The following is a 25,323-nucleotide window of genomic DNA, read 5'->3' as shown; positions in this document are numbered from 1 at the left end:
AACATGCGTAGCTGAGTTTATTTTTTATTAGTATTACTTTTATCTGTAACGGTATGTCATTTTTGATTGATATTTTTTGTTTCTTTTCCTTTCCCCCAATGTTATGTATGTGTGTAGTTTTTATGTGTGTAATAAAGTTTTTAATTTTTTTAAAAAATTAAAATAATAAAAAAAACTTGTCCTGAGTTGAAAATTTTTGTTAGCCTTTCTGGATGCCGCCATCCAGCGTAGGAGTTAATTACTTTAGCGCAACTTATGAAGGATCTCTGCAGTTTTCTTGATCCAATTGAAATTTTATACCTGGCTCTTACTGCTGTATCCGGAGGACGTTTGAAACAGAGGAGGTAGAACTGGGGAAGTGTGGTATGTTTTGTGTTACCCGCTTACTTCCCCCCCAACACAGATGTTTGCAAAGTGTCCTTGACAACTGTGGTTGTGCAGGGTAGATGTTCGACCACACTAGAACCCTGTGAGAAAACAGAAAAGGACACGGCACCACTTGCCTTTCAAGCAGTATCAGTTCCTCAAAAGCAAGCAGCCTGAGTTCACAACCCTCCCCCCATCCCAAATCTCCATCTTGTCAACCAGTTGCAAAGCTCTGTAGACTCTTATTCATACTGGCTGCTTTCCATCTGCCAGTCTCATAAGGATGCCAGCCTCCAGGTGGGACCTGGGGATTCCCTGGAATTACAGCTCATCTCTATACGACAGAGATCAGTTCCCCTGGAGAAAATGGATGCTTTGGAGGAGGGACTCACATGAACGCATGAAGCTGCCTTATATTGAATCAGACTCTTGGTCCATCGAAGTATTGTCTAGTCAGACCAGCAGCGGCTCTCCAGGGTCTCAGGCAGCGGTCTTTCACATCACCTACTTACCTAGTCCCTTTAACTGGAGATGCCGGGGATTGGACCTGGGATCTTCTGCATGCCAAGCAAATGCTCTCCCACTGAGCCACAGCCCCTCCCCTCTATGGCATTGTACTCCACAGAGGTCCCTGTCTTCCCCAGGCTCCATCCCCAAATCTCCAGGAGTTTCCCAACCTGGATCTGTCAACCCTAGATTGTATCATCCAGCCCCCTACCGAGTAGGTGCAATGCACTCAATAGCTAGTAGCCCCCATCCATCTAGTTGCGTGGTGTAGTGGTGGACTCTGATCTGGAGAACCGGGTTTGATTCCCCACTCCTCCACATGAGCTGCAAGATGCTAATCTGGTGAACTGGATTTGTTTCTCCACTCCTCCACATGAAGCCAGCTGGGTGACCTTGGGCTAGTCACAGCTCTCTCAGCCTCACCTACCTCACAGGGTGTCTGTTGTGCGGAGGGGAAGGAAGGAGATTGTAAGCCGGTTTGATTCTGACTTAAGTGCTAGAGAAAGTCGGCATATAAAAACTAGCTCTTCTTCTTTTTGCCTTAGTACCCACAAAATAAACATCTTTAGCTATTAAACAGATCCGAGGGTCTAGTGTAAAACTTCTCCTTTTGCATGGATCACTGGAAATTTATGTTTTCTTCATTTTACAAATCATTGTAGTCTCGTTTCTAGGTGTTTTGGAAAGATGTACATCTATTGTCTCCCGGCATACCTGGATCCCATTCCAGCTAAAAGTCCTTCTTGTTCCTACTACCAGCTGCCCTCACAGACCAGAAGAGGCGGCAGCTTGGATCCAGCATCAGCTACCAGCCCTTACACCTCCCAGCTACCACTTGCCATGGCCAAAGGGCAGACCGGGAAGCAGTCAGGCACCCGACTTGATCTAGGGCAGCTGCCAGTATCCCCCTAAGTCAGGGGTCCCCAACCTTTTCAAGCCTGTGGGCACATTTGGAATTCTGATGCAGCACAGTGGGTGCAGCAACAAAACGGCTGCTACAAAACAGCCGCCACAGGAGGTGGAGCCAGCCACAAAATGATTGCCATGGCTTAACTTCAGTAACACAGTGTAGATCTTTGTGCTGCGGCAGCAGCTGCTGCGCAAGCAACACTTTAGAAACTCTGCGTGGCCATTCAAATCTCCAATAGTCAATCAGAAGCCTTGCTGGGGAAAAGCCCCACCTGGCTCCACCCACTTCCTAAAAGACTTGGCGGGTGCCATGGCACCCACGGGCACCCCATCGGGGACCCCTGCCCTAAGATACGGGCAAACGAGTGAATGCCAACAGCTACGAGCAGCACCCACCTCTCTCCGCTCATGTGTCCTCTCCTCTGGGTGGCAGCTGGTGGTTCTAAGGCTGAACATGGGTCAGTAGCATGGTGCACCTCCTAATGTCTATTCAGCAGGGGAAGGAAGGAAGCAACCACCAGGGAGACGGGGTAAGTGGTGGCAACCACTGCTGCATAGCAACAAGCCCTTCTAAGGCCTCAGGATCTTGGCAGCTTGCTTCCAGCCCATATCTGGGCCTCCTAATGGGTGGGAACGTAGCCATACGAGACCGTTTGCACTTAACGATGTTTAGCTTCCCTCGGACTCATCTCCAAGCACATGCTATATATGGATTGTTGAAGCCAGGCAGAGGGGAGTGGGCTTGCCTCCGTACAAATCCGTAATGTTGTAACCACTCTTCGCGCACACTGAGTCATTTCGTTGGCTCGGTCGAGATGGGATTTCCAGAGGCAGCTTTATGCGATTGCGCAACCGAACTGGTTTGGAAAAAAACACCAGAGGAGGAAGAGATCTGGCAGGCTGTGACAGCTCGCTGGTAGGAAAGTGAGAGTTCATTAAAGGTAAAGGTCCCCTGTGCAAGCACCGGGTCATACCTGACCCATACCTGACATCCCGACGTTTCCTAGGCAGACTAGGTTTAAGGGGTGGTTTGCCAGTGCCTTCCCCAGTCATCTTCCCTTTACCCCCAGCGAGCTGGGTCCTAATTTTACCGACCTCGGAAGGATGGAAGGCTGAGTCAACCTTGAGCCAGCTACCTGAAACCGACTTCCATTGGGATCGAACTCAGGTCGTGAGCAGAGCTTGGACTGCAGTACACCACTCCGCGTCATGGGGAGTTCATTAAGAAGAGCCAAAAACCAGAAGAGAGCTCATACGCCTGTTCCCAAACCTGAGAGTCGCCTTCCTCTACCCATATTAGCAAGCCCAAGGCTAAGGATGGGGAGTCTTTTCACTCATCGTCTTACAGATTCTCACAGCCAACTCGAGAAAAGGGAGTAAGGAATCTGATACTACTTGCAAGAGCCAGCACGGCATAGTGGTTAAGAGTGGTGGACTCTAATCTGGGGAACCGGGTTTGATTCCCCACCTCTCCACATGAGCGGCAGACTCTAATCTGGTGAACCGGATTGGTTTACCCGCTCCTCCACATGAAGCCTGCTGGGTGACCTTGGGATAGTCACAGTTCTCTCTGAACTCTCTCAGCCCCACCCACATCACAAGGTGTCTGTTGTGGGAGAGGAAGGGAAGGAGATTGTAAGCCGGTTTGATTCTCCTTAAAGGTAGAGAAAAGTGGGGTTATAAAAACTAACTTTTTCTTCTGCTACTACTAAATATTATTAGTTCTGCTACCCAATGATTTTAGGGTTACGAGAACACGAGGGGAGCCTTGCTGGACCAGACCTATGACCACCTAGCTCACCATCTGGTTTCATACAGAGGCCAACCAAATTTATTTACTTTATTTATATCCTGCCTTTCTCCCCACTGGAGGCTGACACCATTCTCCTCTCCTCAGTTCTATCCTCACAAAAATCCTGAGAGGTATGTTAGGCTAATAGTGTGTGACTAGTCCAAGGGCACCCAGCAGGCTTCTATGAGTGAGTATTCAAACCTGGGTTTCCTAGATCCTAGTCCGACACTTTAACCACTATATCATGCTGGCTGGAAAGCTCATAGCTGTGACAGAGGCCAAAGCCTTCCCCTCCCCTGCAGCTGGCTGCCTCCCCCAGCAATTGGTAGAGCTCCATTGCCTTAAAATGGATAGTTGGCAGATCACATGGGATGTACTTAGGTGCAGTGGAACACAGGCAGGATGGTGCTGCTGCAGTCGTCTTGTTTGTGGGCTTCCCGGAGGCACCTGGTTGGCCGCTGTGTGAAGACTGCCGGACTTGATGGGCCTTGAACTGGTCCAGCGTGGCCTTTCTTATGGGATGTGTTTCCCTCATGTAAAGTCAGGCTTAGATTTTGAGAGATTTGCAAAATGTTTCAGAATGAGACCTACAGGAACAACTCCAGCTTCCAACTTTGGACGGGGTGCAATTAACATCAGCACCAACCATCCGAAGCCTGGGTGTGGTTCTGAATGCCTCCCAGTGGAGGCTCAGGTCACAAACGTTGTCAGAGTGGCATTTTTGCTAGGCGGCCAGTGCCCTACGTGTCTCGCCCCAATCTATCCAGTGATCCCTGCAATGGTCACCTCCAGGTTAGACTACTGTAACTCACTATACGCAGTGCTACCCTTGAGGCTGCTCCGGAAACTTCAGGTGGTCCAGAGCGCAGTGGCGAGGATCCTTACGGGGATTGCACGTACAGCACATATAAACCGGCACTCTGCCAGCCGCACTGATTCCAAGTTGAGTACTGGATCAGGTTCAACATCTTGGTATTAACCTTCAAAGCCCTAATCGTTCTGAGACCATCGTACCTGTGGGACAACCTTTCTCGCTACACCCCCCCAAAGAGCGCTACACTCAGCCAATAACAACTTACTGGTGGCCCAAGAAACATCTGGCTGTCCTCAACCAGTGCTAGAGCTTTTTTGGCTCTGGCCCTGGCTCTGCAACATCCAGAAGGCTGGTTGTGATGTAATGTCTCTTTAAGCAGAGGACATCTCTCAGCACACCTGTACTGTATGAGAGAGCTGAGAAATAGTCGTCGTTTGCTGGCTGATTCCGTTTGGTAGCCTTCTGTGTTGAGGCTTTCAGAGATGCCAATAAAGTAAGTCCTTTTCTTTATGGGACGCCTGACTGTTTTTGTGAATATCTTCGAGGCGTTTATTTGAGGGCAGGACAAACAGCGGTACGCTCAGCCAATAACCTACTGGTGGTCCCCGGCCCAAGGAACATCCAGCTGTCCTCAACCAGGGCCAGAGCTTTTTTGGCTCTGGCCCCGCAACATCCAGAAGTCCAGCTCTCCGGCTCCAACGCTGCTCATAAACGATCCGAACAGTCGGAATGGGCGTTTCTCGGGAGCAACCGAAAAACAAGATCGAAACGTTCTGGGGTAAAAATGTATTTTACATACAGAACATTGCCACTAACCGAATATTCAACGAGATATTTTATTTATTTATTTACAGAGGTTGACTGGCCCATTAAGCTAACCAGATCGCCCTCCCCCCACCTTGCCCCCAAGTCTGAGATCCTGGAAACCAGGAGCTGCTCGCTGGGAATCAGAGGCGGGGGGAGAATTTCAGCTCCATGCAGCTGAGTTGCAAGCCAAGCTGTACATCTCCGATTCCAAGCTCGAATCCTATCGACGAGTGGAGACCAACGCAGAGGAGAAGCTGATGACCGACTTTGAAGTGAGCGACGGGGGGCACCAAGACACCATCTTTTAGCATCTACCTCGGTGGGACACTTCTACAAATTAAGGCAGATGACCACTCTGAACAGCAAATATCCTTGGGGAGTACAGAACATTAAATTACAGGACTAAAGGGAGATGTGATGGGCAAGTTTACGGTAGGGTCTTCCTACGTAAGCCAAGTGTTCTAAGATCGGTGGGGCTGGGCCCTGGACATCACACCATGAACCTCAGGCAAATGGGCAGAGTACAGGATAGGGGAAAATACTTTGACCAAGATTCAATCATACTGGAAAACAAAAAGATCCTACTGGAAAAGCAAAAAAGGTTTAAATGCGGTGGTACGGGAGAGTCCTTCCAGAGCCTGGGAGAAAACCGGCTCATTCGCGCTGCTCCATCTTCACTTTCGGGGGCCTCAAAAAGGTCCTGTTTTTCTTCTCTTTCTTCCCTTTTGTATTTGCCTGGAAGTTCCTCCAGCTGTCGACGCGGCCATCCCGACTCTCCTACAAATGAAGGGGACGAGAGAGGGAATAATGGGCAAGAGTTAGGCAACCGGAGCTTTCATTTCCTGCAGTCGCCCAACAGGAAAATTCGCTCCAAGAATCCTTTTCCCATTATATGAGAGAAAGCACAAAGCAGCCAGCACAGCAGGAGTACTTTGCGTCACAGCAAGAAGAGTTAGTTTTTATATGCCAATTTTCTCTACTACTTAATGAAGAATCAAACCGGCTTACAATCTCCTTCCCTTCCTCTCCCCACAACAGACACCTTGTGAGGTAGGTGGGGTTGAGAGAGTTCACAGAGAACTGTGACTTGCCCAAGGTCACCCAGCAGGCTTCATGCGGAGGAGTGGGGAAATGAACCCAGTTCTCCAGATTAGAGTCCACTGCTCCTAGCCACCACACCACGCTGGCTCTAGTTGGTCACAGACTCTACAGTATCAACTGGCAGACTGGCTGAAACTAAAACAAAAACACCCACCTATAAACCACGGGCTTCCCTTCTGTGCCTCCTGTCCCAAGCTGGTCGAGCCAAGCATTTGGGTTCCAGCTACAATCTTCTGCCTTTTGCAGTCTTGTCTGACTTGATCCAAACCTTCTCATATCACCACCCCCTACCACACCTTCCTTTTTTGAAGCAATGCCTCTGCACATTTCCGCTAGCCAACTCCCCGCATAGCAAAGTTTCCCAGGCATTGGTCTCAAGGAGTTCAGTCCCCACCATTCATACGGAATGGAGCAGTTCTCTGGGCTCTTCTGCTTAGGGATAAGAGAACGGTAAGTCTCTGACTCGTTGCCCAAGTTGCCTGATGTGAACTGTAGGTGTCTATTGTTGTATCTGGGGCATCCTACGTACCCGAGGATTTCCTGCTCCTGTCACACAGATGGCCAGAATAGCACATGCTTGCTGGTATGGATGCTAGGCTGACGCAAGCAAGTCAAATCAATGTCATTCACACTGGAAGTGATTCTAAAGGAAGGACCTCAGTGACGGTACATACACTTTGTGTGTATATTTATTTATTTTAATTATTCAGTTTTTGTACTTCCTCCGGCCAAGCCGGGCTCATGGCGGGTAACATTAAAATTCACAACAATAAAACATATAAAACCATAAAACCATTCCTCAATTATTAAAAAAAGAATGTATATAGTGTGCCTACTGCAGCAAAAGATGCCAGTCCCAAGCCAGATCAGCTCGAAACCGGGTGGACTATCCACCCCCAGTAAATCGATTGTAAAATAACAGGGTGGATAGGGAGGCCAGTATTGATCTCACCTGCAGCTGTCCTCAGTTATAGGCCTGGTGGAATACCTCTGTCTTACAGGCCCTGCGGAAATCTTTCAGGTCCCACAGGGCCCTGATGTTACTAGGCAGAGCATTCCCGAGTTGAGGACAGCCGAACACTCCTAGGGATGGGGACCACCAACAAGTTATTATCAGCAGAGCGTGTGTGTGTGTGTGTGTATAATCCCAGGAACAATCCTCTGGCATCTCCAGTTAAATGGGGAGGAGCCATGGCTCAATTGCAGAGCATCTGCGTGGCATGCAGAAGGTCCCAGGTTCAATCCCTGGCATCTCCAGTTAAAAATAATAATCAGGTAGTAGGTTTTGTGAAAGACCACTATTTGAGGCTCTCAAGTCTGAGTAGACAATACTGATCTTGATGTAAGTCAGCTTCGTGTGTTCAAAGGGTAACAGAGCTGGGAAAGACTTCTATCTGGGACCCCAGGGAGAGACTGCCAGTCAGAGTAGACAATACCAAGCCAGACAGACTAATACTCTGACTTGGTATAAGGCCCTCTACAATGTTCTTCACTTCCAACTGACCAGAAGAAATTCAGTTTATTCAAGAATACTCCAAAAATGTGCCTGGGTAGAACCAACGGTCAGTAATAGAACATAGGCTTTGCATGCACAATGTTCCAGGTTCAGCCCCTGACATCTCAGACTGCAAGGCTGGGAAAGGCCTTGATACCTTGGCAGAGAAGCAGCAGGAAAACAGCTGCTTCACATCCTCCCAAGGAAGGAATCTGCTCACAGGGGCCACAAATAAAAGAAGCCACAGAAGGATCTCCATTAGATCTCCAGAAGGCCTATCTGGAGGAGAGACAGGCAGCACAATCCAAATGTTTCGCTGCGGCCCGGGACGGCACAGCCATGGCGCCGCCTCCTGAGTGGTTTGCTGCGCCGAGGCAAGCAAGCCACACAGGAGAACTCCCCCAAAGCCTGTGAAACTGCTGTGTGCAGTTTCACGGGCTACACCACCATTTTTGCTGGAGGAAGTTCACACTGGCAAAAGGGGGCATTCCCGGGGCAAAAGGGCTTAAGGCTGAAGTCAGTCCTGCTCCTGAGAACAGCCCCTTTGGCGCCAGATCACATCCTTGCATTGGAGATATACTGCCACCACAGTTGCACCGGCACCCATGCATGATGCTGCTGGGCCGCTCCCTGATGCCGGCATAAGTGGCCCAGCACCAGCGTTAATGCCCATTTGGACGGCGAAAGTGGCACTTACGCCAGCGCCGGGATCACACTGCCTCCACAGCCCTTTCAAGGCCTCCCCCCTTTAGGATTGCACTGTTAGTCAAAACTGCTGGGGAATGCTGTGCGGCGCCACCCCAAGCGTATTTAATCAGAAGTAACCCATTGACTTTCATGGGACTTGCTCTCTAACTAAGCAAGCTGTGGAATTTGAAACATGAGATGCCAGAGCTGCGTGGGACCCATTACCTCAAAGTTCTTCTGCCACTCTCGCTCGCGCTTGGCTTTCTCTTGTGCCTCAATCTCCTCTTCTCTCTGCCGCTTCCTAGAACAGAAGCCAGGGAAGAAACGTTAACATTACCTTCCCCGAGAACAAAACACGACTGAAGGATGCACAACGCTAGACACCTAAGCTTAGCCAAGGGCTGGTTTAAGGATCAGCTGCGGCCCTGCAAGAGAGATATGGGAAAAAAATCAGTAGATTATTAGATGTTCCGCTTAATGGAAAGAGACAGAAGAATTAGGTGAATAGATCTTCATGTATTTTGGTACTTCCCTGCTATATCCAAACTTCCTCCCTCCTTCCAAATTTGATTGTGTGCCGTTGAGACAAAAATACCATTTTTTCTACTGCTATATTATACTTCTCAACATTTAAGAACAAGATACTCCTTAAATGCAGACACTGCTTTAGGGCCCTCAATGATCACGATCCACAAGCTTGGTCCAAAGGCACTCATTTCCCACCATTTTCTAAATACTGTCATTGTACGATTGCCGACAAGACAACTGCACCTCTTCCAACTAAAACCCCACCAAAACAACCACTGTCAAATAATAGTTTGGATACAAGAGGTGGAATCTAGCATGACTGAGACACGCGCCAGTCTCTGGGCTGCTATGCAGAGTGTGCTGGGCCTCAGGACAAAACGCAGTACGCAGAAGACACCCAGAAGCGGGGCTCTTCATAAAACAACACGCCTGGCTTCAAAGCAGAGGGAGAGAGTAACTAAAGAAACTGGATCTCTCAGCCTACAAGACCGGCAAGGCACACACTGCCCTCTAGAGTCAAATTCTGAATGTTGCAATGCGAAGAGATCTATCACCCAATCCCTTGCTGGGCTAGATCAGACAATATGGACCCCATCCACTCTCCTGCATCTGATGGTAAGTGGGGGTGAGAACATGCTTTACCCATGTGTCCACCCAGCGTGCCTTCCCTGCCCATGACTTACTAGTCATTTATATTACATACATCACACTAAGGAGGGAAGGCAGCATGGTATAGCACGATCTCGGAAGCTAAGCAGGGTCAGCCCTGGTTAGTATTTGGATGGGAAACTACCAAGGAATACCAGGGTTGTTATGCAGATGAAGGCACTGGCAAACCACCCGTTAGCCTCTTGCCTTGAAAACCTCATAAGGGGTTGCCATGAGTCGGCTGCCACTTAAAGGCACTTTACACACACAGCACATTAGAAGAAGAAGAGTTGGTTTTTATATGACGATTTTCTCTACCACTTAAGTCAGAATCAAACCGGCTTACAATCACCTTCCCTTCCCCTCACCACAACAGACACCCTGTGAGGTAGGTGGGGCTGAGAGTGTGACTAGCCCAAGGTCACCCAGCTGGCTTCATGTGTAGGAGTAGGGAAACAAATCCAGTTCACCAGATTAGCCTCCGCCGCTCATGTGGATGAGTGGGGAATCAAACCTGGTTCTCCAGATCCTAGTCCACCACTCCAAACCACCACACTATGCTGGCTCTCCATACAATAGCTCTTTTATTCACCCACTCCTTCACAGGGCAGTACCTCCCTAACCTAACCTCCAAGACTTGTAACTGCACAAGCAAGCCAATAAATAAATAAATCCCACCTTTCGTGCATTTCTTTTGCTTCTCTTTCTTTCCTTTTGATTTCCAGTTCAGCAAAGAGCTTCATCGTCTGCTTGTAGATAGCCTGCTTGAACTGCAAGGAAGACAGGTTTATTGCAGGTGCTGAGGGGCCCACTTGCAACTCACAAGCAAACTCCTCTCCCATGGGCCAGGACCTCTTCCACAATGAAGTGGATGTGGGCAGAAAGATCATTGGACGCGACACAAAAAGGTACAGCTTCCTGATACCATGACAGACACCAAGGACTATTAAAAAAAACTGATGAACAGGCAATTTCTGATATTTTAGCAGTGTGGATAGCTCAGACTAGCCCAGTCCCATCAGATCTTGGAAGCTAAGCAGGGATGGCCCTGGTTGGTGCTTGGATGGGAGACCAGCAAGGGCTGCTACGCAGAGGCAAGCAATGACCAACCACCTCTGTTCGTCTCTTGCTTTGAAAACCCTAAGGGGTCGCCGTAAATCGGCTGCAACTCGACAACTTTTTCCACCACCCCTTCAGAAGGATTTGATCAGCAGCCTGCCAGACATAAAATTTGGTTTTCCTTTCTTAAAAGATTAGTAATCCCAAAAAGCCAAACACAATGGATCTCACCAGAACAATACCAAGAGAAAGATGGAAGCTTTCTCTCTCTGTAATCATGACAAGTATCAATTTTTACTAGTAGCCATGAATACCCCTCTCCTCCATGAACATGTCCACTCCCCTCTTAAAGCCTTCCAAGTGAGCAGTCATCAACACATCCTGGGGCAGGGAGTTCCACAATTTAGCTATGCGTTGTGTGAAGAAATACTTCCTTTTATCTGTTTTGAATCTCTCACCCTCCAGCTTCAGCAGATGTGCCTGCATTCTAGTATTATGAGAGGGAGAAAAGCTTCTCCATACTATGCCAGTTCCAGGCCTCGTCCCTGAACCCCGCCAGCCAAATACTGCGAGCCAACTTACTACTTCTTGGTCATCCTCTTCGACATTGGCTGGCTTGCCTTCTTTCTTTAACTGTTTCTTTTTCTCTTTCACCTTAAAAAAACAGATGCACAGAAAGCTCACCAACTTGACAATTTATTCCTCGAGACTCACGCCACTTTCTGTACAAGCTAATTACAGAACCATCACTAATATCATTATAAAGGGCGCTGCATAAAGCCCTGTTGTCATCTGTTCACTTAGCAGAACCTAGAGGACTTTAAAGGCAAGGAAAACACCCTGGACAAGCTTCCAGTTGCTCTGAATAAAAGGAAAATGAACACCTGATGGACCTTAAAAGCTCACACACACACAGAGGCAAAAACCAGGAACTACTGAGCCAAAGCACCAGGAAATTTCAGAGTTAAAAACGTAAGAGCCCTGCCAGATCAGACCCCAGGGTTCATCTAGTCCAGCATCCTGTCTCACACAGTGGCCATGCAGCTGCTCTACTGGGCCAACGAACAGGGCATAAGAGGCCACGGCCGTCCCCTGATGCTGCCTCCTGGCACTGGGGTTCAGTGCTTCTGAAAGCACTGTTTAGTCACCATGGCTAGAAGCCAGCCATTAATAGACCTATCTATCCTCCATGAATCTGTCTAATCCCCCTTTATAGCGATCTTTTAAATAGTTACGGCTTGTGACTTTTTATGCAAAGCTCAAATGTATACAACAAGCAACGGGACCTTAGCAGCAACAACTGGTGATAATACCATCTTCCTTCCTCTTGCCGTGGCAGAGAAAAGTTTTGTCTCGGTCAAGTCCTTCAGGGACCGAATGAAACTTGCTGATAAATGACAGTCCAGGCGCATTGTCTGTGTTTTACCTTGTATAACATTTGGCCTTCGCAATACAGAACGTTACACGTTTATCACCTCTTGCATTTCATGACTTCTCGGTCCCAGCGTTTGGGTGCATAGCGTATGCTATCAGCACTGCGTTTAATAGTAAACCGGGTGGGTTTGTGTCAGCCATGACAGCCGCACACAGGTCACCCACAGACAAGGAAGGCAGGGGTTTCTGCATACTCCGAAGACTCCCCAGCTATAAAGAAAAATAGGGCTTTGTAAAATGAACCAAAAGGGGAAACATGGCCCTCCCCAAAACAGCCTGGTGAGGACTGAGCATGCTCGAGGAGGCACAGAACATTGAGAGTCAGAGGGGGAAAAAGAAGCAAGGAAACGGAGAAAACTGACTAGCTTACACCCCTGAGAGTTTATAGCATCCTGGAGAGGGAGACTTGGGTGGGAGAGAAATGTCCAAATTGTGTCTGGGTCATCCCAACTTGTACGTGAGTATCTCAAACACCAAAGGAGGATGCCACTTCACCTGTTTTACAAAGTGGGCTCCAATCTATGTGTGCGTATGCCATAATAGATCTGCCTACAGTACACCAATATACACCCTTTGGAGGCAGTTCATGCTGTAGCAAGCTAACATGGCCAACCCTCTGGAGCTCGCCATTCTAGGCAATGGGAAACAGCACAGAAAGAAATAAAATGTGTTGTGACTTCTCCCGTCTCCACTGTATAATGCCATTAACATTGGAACTGTGCATCTGGGAACCCAGGCACAGCATTCCAAGCAAACATGTTCATTTTTACACGTTTGTTTTTACAAAACTCACTCCCCAGCTTGGTAACACCCGGGGGGGGGGGGGGGCTTCCTTCTTATCAACCCAGTGCTGGCGGGTGACAGGGCCTCCTACAGCAGGAGTGTTGAACTCATTTGTTATGAGAGCTAGGTATGACATAAATGTCACTTGGTTGGGCCGGGCCATGCTTGCCATAAATTTTATGCCGGAGATACAAACTTTATAGAAAACACAGGCAAAGCCAATTAATATTTTTTTTACTTAACTTTAAAGAATACAAACATACTCAAAAGAATACAAACATACTCAAAACAATAACACTCTTACAGTATTTTCTTTTATTTAACAGTCTTTGAAAATTGACACCAGGGGTGATGGTGGCTGCTTGCAAGCCCAGATTGGGAGCGGAGGGGGGGCTGCCTCGGTTGGCTCCCAGGCTGGAAAAGAGCTCTCAAGGGGCCGGATCCGGCCTGCGGGCCTTATGTTTGACACCCCTGTCCTACACCTTTTGGAAGCCTGTGCAAAAGACACACCAGGAAGTATAATTCCCATGTATACCTTATTTCCAAGGAAATTTTCTATGATGCACTGAATGCTGAAGAGGTCAATGTTAAGTTTAGCCATATTTTTAGAAATTTTTTGAAAAATCTTCTTGATATTTTGTATTGAATATATGGTGGGGGAAATTCAAATTACAATGCTTGGGAAGAATGATTAGAAATATAAACCAATAATTAAGTTTTATTAGAAACGGGTAAATACAAATATTGTGGTTATTAAAATATTGTCGAAGGCTTTCACGGTCAGAGTTTATTGGTTCTTGTAGGTTATCCGGGCTGTTTCGCCAGCAGCTGTGGCAGGCATCTTCAGATGAGTAACACTGAAGGACAGTCACTGTCCTTCAGTGTTACTCCTCTGAAGATGCCTGCCACAGCTGCTGGAGAAACGTCAGGAAAGAAAATACCAAGACCACGGTTACACAGCCCGGATAACCTACAAGAACCAAATGTGGTTATTAGCTATCAAATAATTTTATGATAAAATATTAGGATAATTATTACTTATGGTGTCTATTATCTTATTACATATTGCTTATAACTGCCATTGTCTTTTATCACACATTATACTATCATTGCTACATTTCCCCCCCTTTGGTATAACTGTCTAGTTGTCTCAACTGTAAATGAGATCATGATAGGATTTTCTTTTCTATTAAAAAAAAGTTTAGCTGTGTTTTCACATCTGCTGATAACCCTTAGTACTGCAACTATATGAAGTCCAAATGATAGACTTCCTATTGTTTACTACAAAATGTCTGGTTCTTGTATTCATTGTTTTGCTATTTCTCAGAGAGCAACTGTGTTCTTTAGATTTAGATGAAGGTGGAGTGAAAATTGGAGGGAGGAACATTAATAATTTTAGATATGCTGATGACACTACATTATTGGCAGAAAATAGTGAAGATTTGAAACAACTACTGCTGAAAGTTAAAACAGAAAGTGCCAAAGCAGGACTACAGCTGAACATCAAGAAAACAAAAGTAATGACTACAGGAGAATTATACAACTTGAAGGCTGACAATGAGGAAATTGAAATTGTTGAAGACTTTCTATTCCTTGGCTCCACCATCAACCAAAAGGGAGACTGCAGCCAAGAAATCAGAAAGAGATTGAGACTGGGAAGGGCAGCCATGAAGGAGCTAGAAAAGATTTTTAAGTGTAAGGATGTGTCCCTGGCCACCAAGACTAGATTAATTCGTGCCATCGTATTCCCTATTACTATGTATGGGTGTGAAAGCTGGACAGTGAAGAAAGCTGGTAGGAAGAAAATAGATTCCTTTGAAATGTGGTGTTGGAGGAGAGTGTTACGGATTCTGTGGATTCCAAAAAAACAAATCAGTGGGTTATAGATCAAATCAAGCCTGAACTGGCCCTAGAAGCTAAAATGACTAAACTGCAGCTATCGTATTTTGGTCACGTCATGAGACGACAAGAGTCACTGGAAAAGACAGTCATGCTAGGAAAAGTTGAGGGCATCAGGAAAAGAGGAAGACCCAACAAGAGATGGGTGGACTCAATAAAGGAAGCTACGGCCTTCAATTTGCAACATCTGAGCAAGGCTGTCAAAAGACAGGACATTTTGGAGGACTTTCATTCATAGGGTCGCCATGAGTCAGAAGCGACTTGACGGCACTTAACACACACAACTGTGTTCTAGGTACATAGTGCCATGTACAAAGACTTTGTGAAAGGTTTTTCCCCCCTCTTTTTACTGTGACCCCAGTTCTGAGAGCTCGTTCAGATGGTCAGATGCTGATTAGATGGTCCAGCAGTTTCCCAGGCTGCTGCACTACCTCGACACATTATCAAGAGGCACCCAGTGTGGTAACAGGGTCCCTCACATCCCCGGCCGGGAATCGCTCACACACACTCTACTTACAATGTGCTCCACATATTCCTTCCCTGCTTGAATCACGTCCAAGGCTCTCTTCTTCTGCTCCTGGTCCAGCAACAGCTTGTACGCTTTGTCAACAGCTGACAAACCAAACATTTCCATCAGTACATTCGTATAACCTGAAGAATCTACCTTGCTTAAGTGACTAGGTAAAAGATAAAGTTCCCCTGTGCAAGCACAGGGTCATTCCTGACCCATGGGGTGACGTCACATCCCAATGTTTACTAGGCAGACTTTGTTTTTTATGGGGTGGTTTGCCAGTGCCTTCCCCAGTCATCTTTCCTTTACCCCCAGCAAGCTGGGTCCTCATTTTACCAACCTCGGAAGGATGGACGGCAGAGTCGACCTTGAGCCAGCTACCTGAAACCAACTTCCGTTGGGATCGAACTCAGGTCGTGAGCAGAGCTTGGACTGCAGTACTGCAGCTTACCACTCTGCGCCACGGGGCTCCTCAGTGATTAGAGTTTAAGACAAATTTTAAAATAACACACAACAGCAACAACAATCCAAAATCAGGTTTGCTTTTAGAAACGCAACCGAAAGACAGCATCAATTTCTCTCTCCCCGGTTCCACCAGTGCAGCCAGCCAGGCCTGTTTGCACAATGCCCAGAAAAGTCATGGAAGTACCTTCAAATGCCTTCTGGGCTCTTTCAGGATCATCTTGGTTTTTGTCAGGATGCACCAATATGGATAACTGTAAAAGGAAATCAAAGTACAAATGGATTCCTATCACCCAAAAAAAAAAAAAACACAGTGTATCACATGCATGGCAATAGGATGCCCACCTTCTTTCCCTGTGTCGCTTGTTAATAAAATGACACTCAGACATTTGCAGTTCACTTTTCCTTCTCTGAGGGAAACACTTTCCTGGACTCCCCCCCCCCCCCAATAAATTCAGCTTTTTAGTCAACCAGCTTCCTCCACTCTGTGAAACCGTTCAAGTGAGTCACTTCCAACGGCTGGTGTTCACTGGTGCTGTGTGTTTTTCCAGAGACTCTGTGATATCAAAACTAATTTCCTTGAAGAAAGGCTCACTCAACCTTTCGACTTCGACAGATTTATTCAGACCAGGAACAAAAACAAAACAAAAACAGGACAGGGTATACTCTGTGCAAACATTCGCAATTTCATTGTACCAGACCAGAAGGTGGCAATAATGTATTTTTCTTAAAAAAAAATAAAAAAAAATTCCTGGCTATGTTGCCGGATGGCCAAGGTTTCAAAACTGAGTATGGTATCTGGCGAGGCCTCAGAAGCCAAAACAGAGCAGTCGGTGATCTGGCGAGTAGAACCTCGACATGCTGCCTAACTCAATGAGCTGGGCTTTGAATTGAGCGATTCAAATTCCTGCTCAGACATGACACTTACTGGGTGACCATGGGCCAGTCACTATTTCTTAGCCAAACTGAAGACACAAAGAGACATTGCCAAGATCCAGAGACACAAGAAAGTCTACATATAACCTATGTATAGTCTATGTATAGACCTATGTGAACATAGGCATATCATGATAGGGAGGGCAGGAAGGGATTAGCAATTGCTCGGCTCTCGTGGCCCTTTCTTATAAGCCCAGGATAATACTGACCGCCACTTTGGGGTCAGAAAGGAATTTCCCCCCAGGCCAGATTGGCCCAGGGATCCTGCAGGTTGTTGTTTTTTTGCCTTCCTCTGAGTGTGGCCCAGGGATCCTGCAGTTTTTTTTTTTTTTGCCTTCCTCTGAGTGTAGTGCAAAGGTCACTGGGGGAGTGGGGGGGGGAGAAGATAGCTGTGGGTTGGGCAGGTGGTTGGACTGGATGACTCTTGGTCCATTCCAGCTCTATGTTTCTATGTCTATGGTCAAGTTGAAGACGCATGCCTGTGGTGTGCTTACCCAGGAGGAGCTTGGTGTGCTTTGCTAGACAGTTAGCTGGTAGGGGGCAAAAAAAAAAGCTCCCTCTTTTCTCTGCCGTTCAAGATCCTTTGGATTTCATCACCACAGGTTAAGAAGTAGATCCTAGGAAACAAACTGGTGTGCGCTGTAGCGCTTCTCCAAGCACCACCCAGTGGATTACTGTTGCAACGTATAATCATCCTATGTTATCTTCCAATGTACTACAAATGGAGATCCACCTGAGACTTTACGCTATTCATTTTACCCTAGGGCCACATACCTGACGGAATCTCTTCTTTATTTCTTCATCTGTAACTTCAGGATCCAGCTGCAATACCTAAAAGAGATCACAGTAGAAGAAGAGTTGGTTTTTATATGCTGACTTTCTCTACCACTTAAGGGAGAATCAAACCAGCTTACAATCACCTTCCCTTCCCCTCCCCACAACAGACACCCTGTGAGGTAGGTGAGGCTGAGAGAGCTGTGACTAGCCCAAGGTCACCCAGCTGGCCTTATGGGTAGGAGTGGGGAAACTAACTCCATTCACCAGATTAGCGTCCACCGCTCATGTGGAGGAGTGGGGAATCAAACCCGTTTCTCCAGATTAGAGTCCACTGCTCTTAACCACTACACCAGCTCCAGTTCCAAGCTGTTCTACATATCTATAACTTTCTGTGATTTTCTCTGGGGGGGAAAAGCATCCTAACAGACATTATTGTGGCAACAAATTACTAGCACACCTATGTTCATCTTCCTAGAATTATATCTTTGGTCATCAAACAGGATTGGAAACATTACCAGTGTGTTCAGATATGCCTTGCTCTCTCTGTTGATGGTGAGACTGGGAAATCAACAGAGGAGCCTTGACATTGGATTGCCTTACAAAACCATTCCCATTTCAAGAAGGGAGGGCTGTACTACTCTACATATGGACTACAGGGACAACAGTTTACGTACGTATAAGAACTCCACCAAACAGCACCCTCTCCAAACTAAGTGATAGAATACGGTGCAAAAACATTGGGGCGGGGGGGGGGAGGATCATACAAAATATTACTTTCACAAGAAAAAGCAGGGTGGGTCCTCTTTTTCTGCTGCACTCAACAGAATGCCTGTGATGAATAACTGTAATATGGGTTTGGTGGGGGTTTTCTGCATATCCGGTGACTCAGCCACAAGGAGTGATGAAGATCCTTTTTCAATTGTCCATGTAAAAAAAAAAAGTTACACAAAGCGAATGCTTTAGCTAGAAGCCAAAGAGAGCCAGTTGCTATCTGCCTGGAAGAAAGCATCTGCAACGAACTGGGCCTGAACTGTCAAATGCACAGTTCACAAATAACACCTGTCAATAACGGGCAACATACAACTTACACTAGCAGGGTGATAAAAACAATAGCTGTGTGCTGTCAAGTCACAACCAGCTCCAGCCTGGTGGAACTCTTTGTCAAATGAGACCCATGCCTTGTGGGGCCTAACTCAGTTCCGCAGGGCCTGTAAGATGGAGATGTTCTGCCAAGCACAGGGTTGAGAACAGCAATGGCTTTATAGATTGGCCCTGCCCCCTCTCCCATTTTTCCTTGTTCCCCTCTCTTCCTTCTTTCTACCCTTCCTTCTGTTTTCCGTTTTTGTTCCTTCTCCATTTCCGTTGTCGCTGCCTACCCCTGGCCCGATGAGCATTTTGGAGGTTTTGGCCTGCTGATTCCATCTTTGGCCAACCTCCTTGGCGTGGATATTTTATAAGAGCAACTTGGTAGTAAAAGCACAATACCGTTACTAGATTTAGTTTTAAGCTTTTATTGGTGTGTTTTAATGTGTTATATTTATATCTGTATGTATTTATATAACTTATTGTATTCATCTGGTTGGAAGCCACCCTGAGCCCAGCAATGCTGGGGGCGGGGTATAAGTTCAAATAACATTATTATTATTACTACTAATAATAATAATAGCAGCCACCCTAGGACCACGATGTTTTCAAGGCAAGAGATGAGAAGATGGTTTGGCCATTGGCTTCCTCTGCATAGCAACTGCAGTCTTCCTGGGTGGTCCCCCATCCAAGTACTAACTGTGGCTGACCCTGCTTAGCTTCTAAACTCTGATCTGCTCAGGCTAGTTGGGCTATTCATGCTGCTACTAGCAGGATCAGAAGTGTACAAATGAACAATCCAGTGTCTGCCCCAAATGCATTTTACCTCAAACAAGCAAATAACCAGGAGTAGCAGGACTGCAGCATTAAGAAGACAATTCTTACCTCAAATGGATTCAGGTTGAAATAGGATGCTCCGGGCCTAGTAAGCCTCTCAATCTGGTTTTTTGATGTTAAAACAGAGTCTCGCTTTTCTATTTGCTTCACCTGCAAAAAATCAGAACCTTTGTTAATAATCGGAGCTACGTAACACTGAACTGCTGGCACAAAAACGGAAGGCACATATAGGAGCCAGCGTGGTGTGGTGGTAAAGAGTGGTGGACTCTAACCTGGACAACCAAGTTCGATTCCCCACTCCTCCACATGAAACCTGCTAGGTGACCTTGGGCTAGTCACAGTTCTTTCAGCCCATGCAGTGGAAGGCAATGGCAAATCACCTCTGAACGTCTCTTGCCTTGAAAACCCAACAGGGTCACCATAACTTAGCTGCAACTTGACGGCACTTTACAGACACACATATAGAGGATGTCTTCAGAACACCACAGCACAGCCCAAGCTATGTCACCATTTTAAAGGTATTAATGCATGGTCTGGAATAATTAGCATTCAATCCAATTACGTATTTTCTGGAATTTGACATTACACAACCTGCAAATAAGTTTATTTCGTATGGGGCTCATGAGTACAATGTGCAAAAAACGTTAAACTTATATTAGACTCCAAATTCAGTATCCCTGGCACCTCTGCCTTCATTATAGAAAGCAGGCTTGTAGGCCTTCAGCCTGCAAATACTGGCTTTGAAGTATGCAGCCAATGCCCGATGAACTCTGAGTCTCTGTCAGAAAGGCAAGCCGTAAACAAAGTATAGAAAGGCTAGAGAAGGGAAAAGGAAGATTTCCTAATGATGAGGCAGTGGGGACTTCAGTTCCCTGGAGTGGGACATTTGCTTATCCCCATAACTAGTTGCAGCAAAACAAACTAGTGAGGCTGCCTTGCTGGACAATAAACAGTTGTATTGAAAATGGCTAGGTTGGACTGTGGTTCTCTTCAGGAGTAAAAATGCATTTTACATCTTTTTCTTACTTTTTGAAAATGAATGTGTAAGGGTTAAGGTTCAAATGCAGAACTGTACCCTTAACACAAGTAAACGCTATATCAGTATCCCTTTCTATACATACTTTTTTAAAAAGCTTGCCCTTCCACCAAATAGCTCAGGATGGCAACGTGTGAGAGAAATAATACCTGGCACCAATCTCTATCATGGATGGGGAAAAAAATCTAAACCAGGGGTATCAAACACAAGGCCGGGGGGCCGGATTCGGCCCCCTGAGAGCTCTTAAGAGGCCCACGAGGCAGTTCCCCCACACTCCTGATTTGGGTTGGTGACTCTGCTGTGGGTTCACCAGCCAAGGCAACCAACCCCTCAGTCCCAAGGTATCTATGATAGAATCATAGAGTTGGAAGGGACCACCAGGGTCATCTAGTTCAACCCCCTGCACATTGCAGGAAATTCACAACTATCTCCCTCCCACACCCCCAGTGACCCCTACTCCATGCCCAGAAGATGGCCAAGATGCCCTCCCTCTCATCATCTGCTTAAGGTCATAGAATCAGCAAAGACTGTTAAATAAAAGAAAATACTGTAAGAGTGTTATTGTGTTAAGCATATTTGTATTTTAAGTAAAAAAATAGTATCATGATTTGGCTTTGCCTGTGTCTTCTATAAAGTTTGTATCTCTGGCACCTGGCATTTAATGTTATGGTTCACATAGCTGGCCTGATGATATGACATAAATGTCATATCCGGGCCTCATAACAAATGAGTTTGACACCCCTGATCTAAACCCAAGTTGCTCCAGAGAGTTTTACTTAAGGGGCTCTCTTCAACTTCCTGTTTGTAAAATAAAGACGGGGTGTTTACAAAGGATAGTGGCACAGACAAACACAATCAGGGCTTTCAGTCTATACACTCTTACCAGATAATAAGACACACTAACAGTGCATTCCTAAGGAGAGTTACTCCAGTCTAAGCCCATTGAAATGAATAGGCTTAGACTGGAGTAACTCTTCTTAGGAATGCACTGTAAGTACAGTGGGACTTACGTCTATGTAAAGACACATCAGATTGCAACACCAGCGTGTCAAGCGTTTCTATATGCTAAAATTTCTAAACAAAACCAAGGTCTTTGTTCATATTCCACTCTTGCCTTACTCTAGAACACTGTTAGATCAAGGCTCAGCCCAGATGGGTGACACTGGTGGTCTGCTTTTTTGTTTTGTATTTTTAAGGACTGTTGCCTCTTAAGGGGAGAAAGTGAGAAAGTAGCTGAGAAAGTCAGAGGGAGAAAGGAACAAAACTGAAGAAAAGGCAGGAGAAAAACTAGATAGGACAAGTAAAAGCTATATCAGTATCTCTTTCTATATATCTATATATGTCTGTATATTTAATGCATGAATACATACAGAGACACAAAGCCTTAAGGGGCCACGATATGCATATGCTAACAGATTATAAGACTGGGCTTTAGTTTTATCCCAAATAATAAACAAGAAAAGAAGGAAAAAAGGGGGGGTGGGAATGAACACATACAGTAAAACATTCTAAAGTGAAACTCCTCTATAGAAATTGTGCTTGATAAACACTTAGCTGTAAGAAACTCTGTCTTTCTGCCAAGTTAATGTATCCCTTCATGAAGTCTGACACCATCAGTTTTGGCATGGAAAAAATCACCACGTATGTTTTAGCTTTTAAAGGGTCACAAAAAATTCACATTTTTATTTTGTGAGCCTTCTTGAGAAGATCTAAGGAGAGGAACCATATTCATAATGCTTAACACCTCTTTTAAAAAAACTCTCTAACAACAACAGAGGTAGCTGATGACATTAACAAACAGAAAAAAGTACTGTTTTACATCATGTATAACTAATTTTACAAATCGTTCTTTGTAGTTTAATTTTACCAGAGTCAAGTTGACACCTTAGTGGCTAACAAGCTTTATTCCAACATGAGCCTTTGTTAGTCAGAGCTTGCTGCATCAGATGCGTGCAGTGGGCACCCATGGAAATTTATTTTATGATTATCCACACTATGCATCTGATGCAGTCCTCTATGATCCACCAAAGCTCACGTTGGAATAATTGTTGTTAGTTTTTAAGGCACTCCTGGATTTCTACTGCGACAGATAGGGAAAAAGAAAGTGTGGAGCCCAGTGCAACAAAATACGGCAACAGCCAATTAGATTTAAAGAAACAATTAGGCAAGTATATGGGGGAAAAGATTTATTAACGGCGATTGGCCATGATACCACGTCTAAAGGTAAAGGTCCCTTGTGCAAGCACTGGGTCATTCCTGACCCATGGGGTGACATCACATCCTGACGTTTTCTAGGCAGACTTTGTTTTGCGGGGTGGTTTGCCAGTGCCTTCCTCAGTCATCTTTCCTTTACCCCCAGCAAGCTGGGTACTCATTTTACCGACCTCGGAAGGACGGAAGGCTGAGTCAACCTTGAGCAGGCTACCTGAAACCTACTTCCGTCAGGATCGAACTCAGGTCGTGGGCAGAGCTTTTGACTGCAGTACTGCAGCTTACCTCTCTGCGCCACGGGGCTCTTTGTAAAATTAGTTATACATGATGTAAAACACTACATGATGTAAAACACCTAATCCCATCAAGCCTGCTATTCACATTTACATACGGTTCCTCTACTTGAAGACCGATGGATTCACATTCTAGCTGTATCTGAAGAAGTGAGCTGTGGCTCACGAAAGCTCATACCCTACCAGAAAATATTTTTGTTAAGTCTTTAAGGTGCTACTGGACTCTTGCCCTTTTCTACTACCTAGAGATTGTGAGGGTGGAGCCTGAGGAGGGCGGGGTTTGGTGAGGGGAGGGACTTCAGTGCCCTTTTTGACTACTACTTTTTTCTGTTTGTTAATGTCATCAGCTACCTCTGTTGTTGTTAGAGTTGTTTTTTTTTTTTTAAAGAGCTGTTAAGCACTTAAGGCTATGAACACGGTTCCTCTCCTTAGATCTGCTCAAGAAGGCTCACACAATACCACGTCTAGGGGCAGCATCTCTCTGGACGCAGCCTACGTTTAGCAACAGAGGATTCAAGAGCGGGGCGGGGAGCGGAAGGCGGCGCTTCCTGAGTCTGAAAAGCGCAATAGATCTCACCACCCGGCCACGACCCCCAAACCCAAATACACCAAACTGCAGAAGCCGAGTCTCTACCATGGCAACGGCCGGGCTAGGGAAAGCAGAGCCTCCCCTGACCCGGGGAGAGAGGCCTGCGCTGCCAGGAAGGCCTCCTCGCTCGCAGTGGGGGCTGCAGCTTAGACAAGAAGGGCGGGAATGGGGGGAGAGGAGGGCCGAAGAGCGACGGCGAACCCGGGGCCGGGAGGGCTCGGTCCCCCCGCTCGGTACCTCGGTGTAGAAGGTGAGGAACGCCTCCTCTGCGCCGCCGCCCGCTTCTCGCTCGCCTGGAGCCGCCATCTTTCACGCCACGTGACCTTCGCCCCTCCCGCCACGTGACGCGGTCCCGGTGACGTCATCGAGACCGACTTCTCGCGCTCTCTCTCTCTCTCTCTCTCCCCCTCCTCCTTCCCCTTTGACGACGCCCAGGCCCACGCAGTTCCTCTCGGCACTTCCGGTCCCCTACCGACTCAGGTTCACCCTCCAACTGCCAATAGGCTTTCATGGTACAAGGCCTCAAGGAGCGCCCAGAGCAGAGAAATAGGGCTCGTTAAGAAAGGCTTCAGTCTAGAGCAGTGGTTCCCAACCTTTTTTTGACCAGGGACCACTAGGACTTTTTTGTTCGGTGCAGGGACCCCAAGGTTCAAAATAAAAATTCCGAGAATTTGAAAATAAACTTTAATCATAACTGTTAGTTAAACATTAAACTTAGAATAATATCTGAATATATATTTTTATAATAGAGAACTTTTAATTGAAAATATTAATTTATTATGGGTTTATAACTTGGTTTCGTGGACCTCAATTTAGTTCTGGCGGACCACTGGGGGTCCACGGACCCCCGGTTGGGAACCAGTGGTCTAGATTAATTCATGCCATCGTATTCCCTGTTACTATGCATGGGTGTGAAAGCTGGACAGTGAAGAAAGCGGATAGTGAAGGGCTGCTGTATTATTCAGTAGCCAATGATCAATAACACAGTCGGAGTTTGGAAGATTAACGATCTGTTTATTGAGGCCAAAAGAATGCCGTCGGGTGCAATTGCCCTAAAGCGCAGGACAAATTCACACACTAGAACAAAGGGTTGCCACAACATTTATAACTTCTGGTCAGGGGTGTAAGACTGCACATTGGCAAACTGATGGAAAATATCTAAGTGACAGCCAGGTGATTGGTGATGTCACATGACAGCTCAATGACTGAGCAGAAAAACTGGCTTGAACTGGACTGAGCTAGATGGTCCTGGAGACAAGGCAGCCAAGTGCTGATTGGCTGGGAGACTATGCCAGTAATGTATATAAGTGTAACATATATGTATTTGTGTGTGGGTTGAGAGAAGTGGATGCTTTGCGAAGCACTTTGACACTGTGAAATAAAATAGCACTTTTGTATACGTGCTGACTCTGCGGTATTCACTCGCCTCTGGGGTGTCTGATACTTCTTCCAAACACTAACAGTTACAATATACGTAATACAGAGCCTAGACCCACAAAGACCCAATGATGGACACCTTTGGATTAGCATAGGCCTATCAGTGGGAGTTGAGGCGGGGATCTAGGTGGCTACATGATCTGGGACGGGGAACCGAAACTTAACATTCCTTAAGCGGTAGGTAATTCTGGGCCGTGTATTGGTGGAAGGCTGTACCAGACGCAGAGAGCCTGATTTACAGACTCATGACTCCCAGGTGCCACCTTCCCAAAGCCCTCAAGTGTGTGCACGTGAACACACAGTGTTTCAAACCAGCTCTTAT

General features: G+C 46.4%; 2 protein-coding genes across 2 annotated transcripts in view; one reads left to right on the top strand and one right to left on the bottom strand.

Moving 5' to 3' along the window:
• The window catches only part of HNRNPR (heterogeneous nuclear ribonucleoprotein R), a 105,253-nt gene that overhangs the window by 41,467 nt on the left and 38,463 nt on the right, over positions 1 to 25,323 (top strand). The gene's annotated exons all lie outside the window — the stretch shown is intronic.
• On the bottom strand, positions 5,635 to 23,907 carry DNAJC8 (DnaJ heat shock protein family (Hsp40) member C8). Its single transcript, XM_056847334.1, has 9 exons — positions 23,802 to 23,907; positions 19,484 to 19,585; positions 17,513 to 17,569; positions 15,990 to 16,056; positions 15,347 to 15,441; positions 11,296 to 11,367; positions 10,333 to 10,424; positions 8,704 to 8,779; positions 5,635 to 5,972 (listed from the first exon to the last, which is right to left on the bottom strand). The coding sequence occupies exons 1-9, from the start codon at positions 23,868 to 23,870 to the stop codon at positions 5,850 to 5,852; spliced, it is 753 nt and encodes a 250-aa protein (XP_056703312.1). The 5' UTR covers positions 23,871 to 23,907; the 3' UTR covers positions 5,635 to 5,849.

The sequence above is a fragment of the Euleptes europaea genome, chromosome 3 (assembly GCF_029931775.1).
Source record: "Euleptes europaea isolate rEulEur1 chromosome 3, rEulEur1.hap1, whole genome shotgun sequence".
Classification (NCBI taxonomy): Eukaryota; Metazoa; Chordata; class Lepidosauria; order Squamata; family Sphaerodactylidae; genus Euleptes; species Euleptes europaea.
The sequence above is the reverse complement of the archived record's forward strand: the minus strand, read 5'-3'. Positions and strand labels throughout refer to the sequence as shown.

Excerpts from the sequence above, each read along its gene's own strand:
- DNAJC8 (XM_056847334.1), bottom strand. The coding sequence starts at position 23,870 with ATGGCGGCTCCAGGCGAGCGAGAAGCGGGCGGCGGCGCAGAGGAGGCG. Across the intron at positions 19,586-23,801 it reads TCCTCACCTTCTACACCGAG|GTGAAGCAAATAGAAAAGCG; the intron begins GTACCGAGCGGG and ends GATTTTTTGCAG. Across the intron at positions 10,425-11,295 it reads AAGAGGATGACCAAGAAGTA|TTCAAGCAGGCTATCTACAA; the intron begins GTAAGTTGGCTC and ends TCTTCCTTGCAG.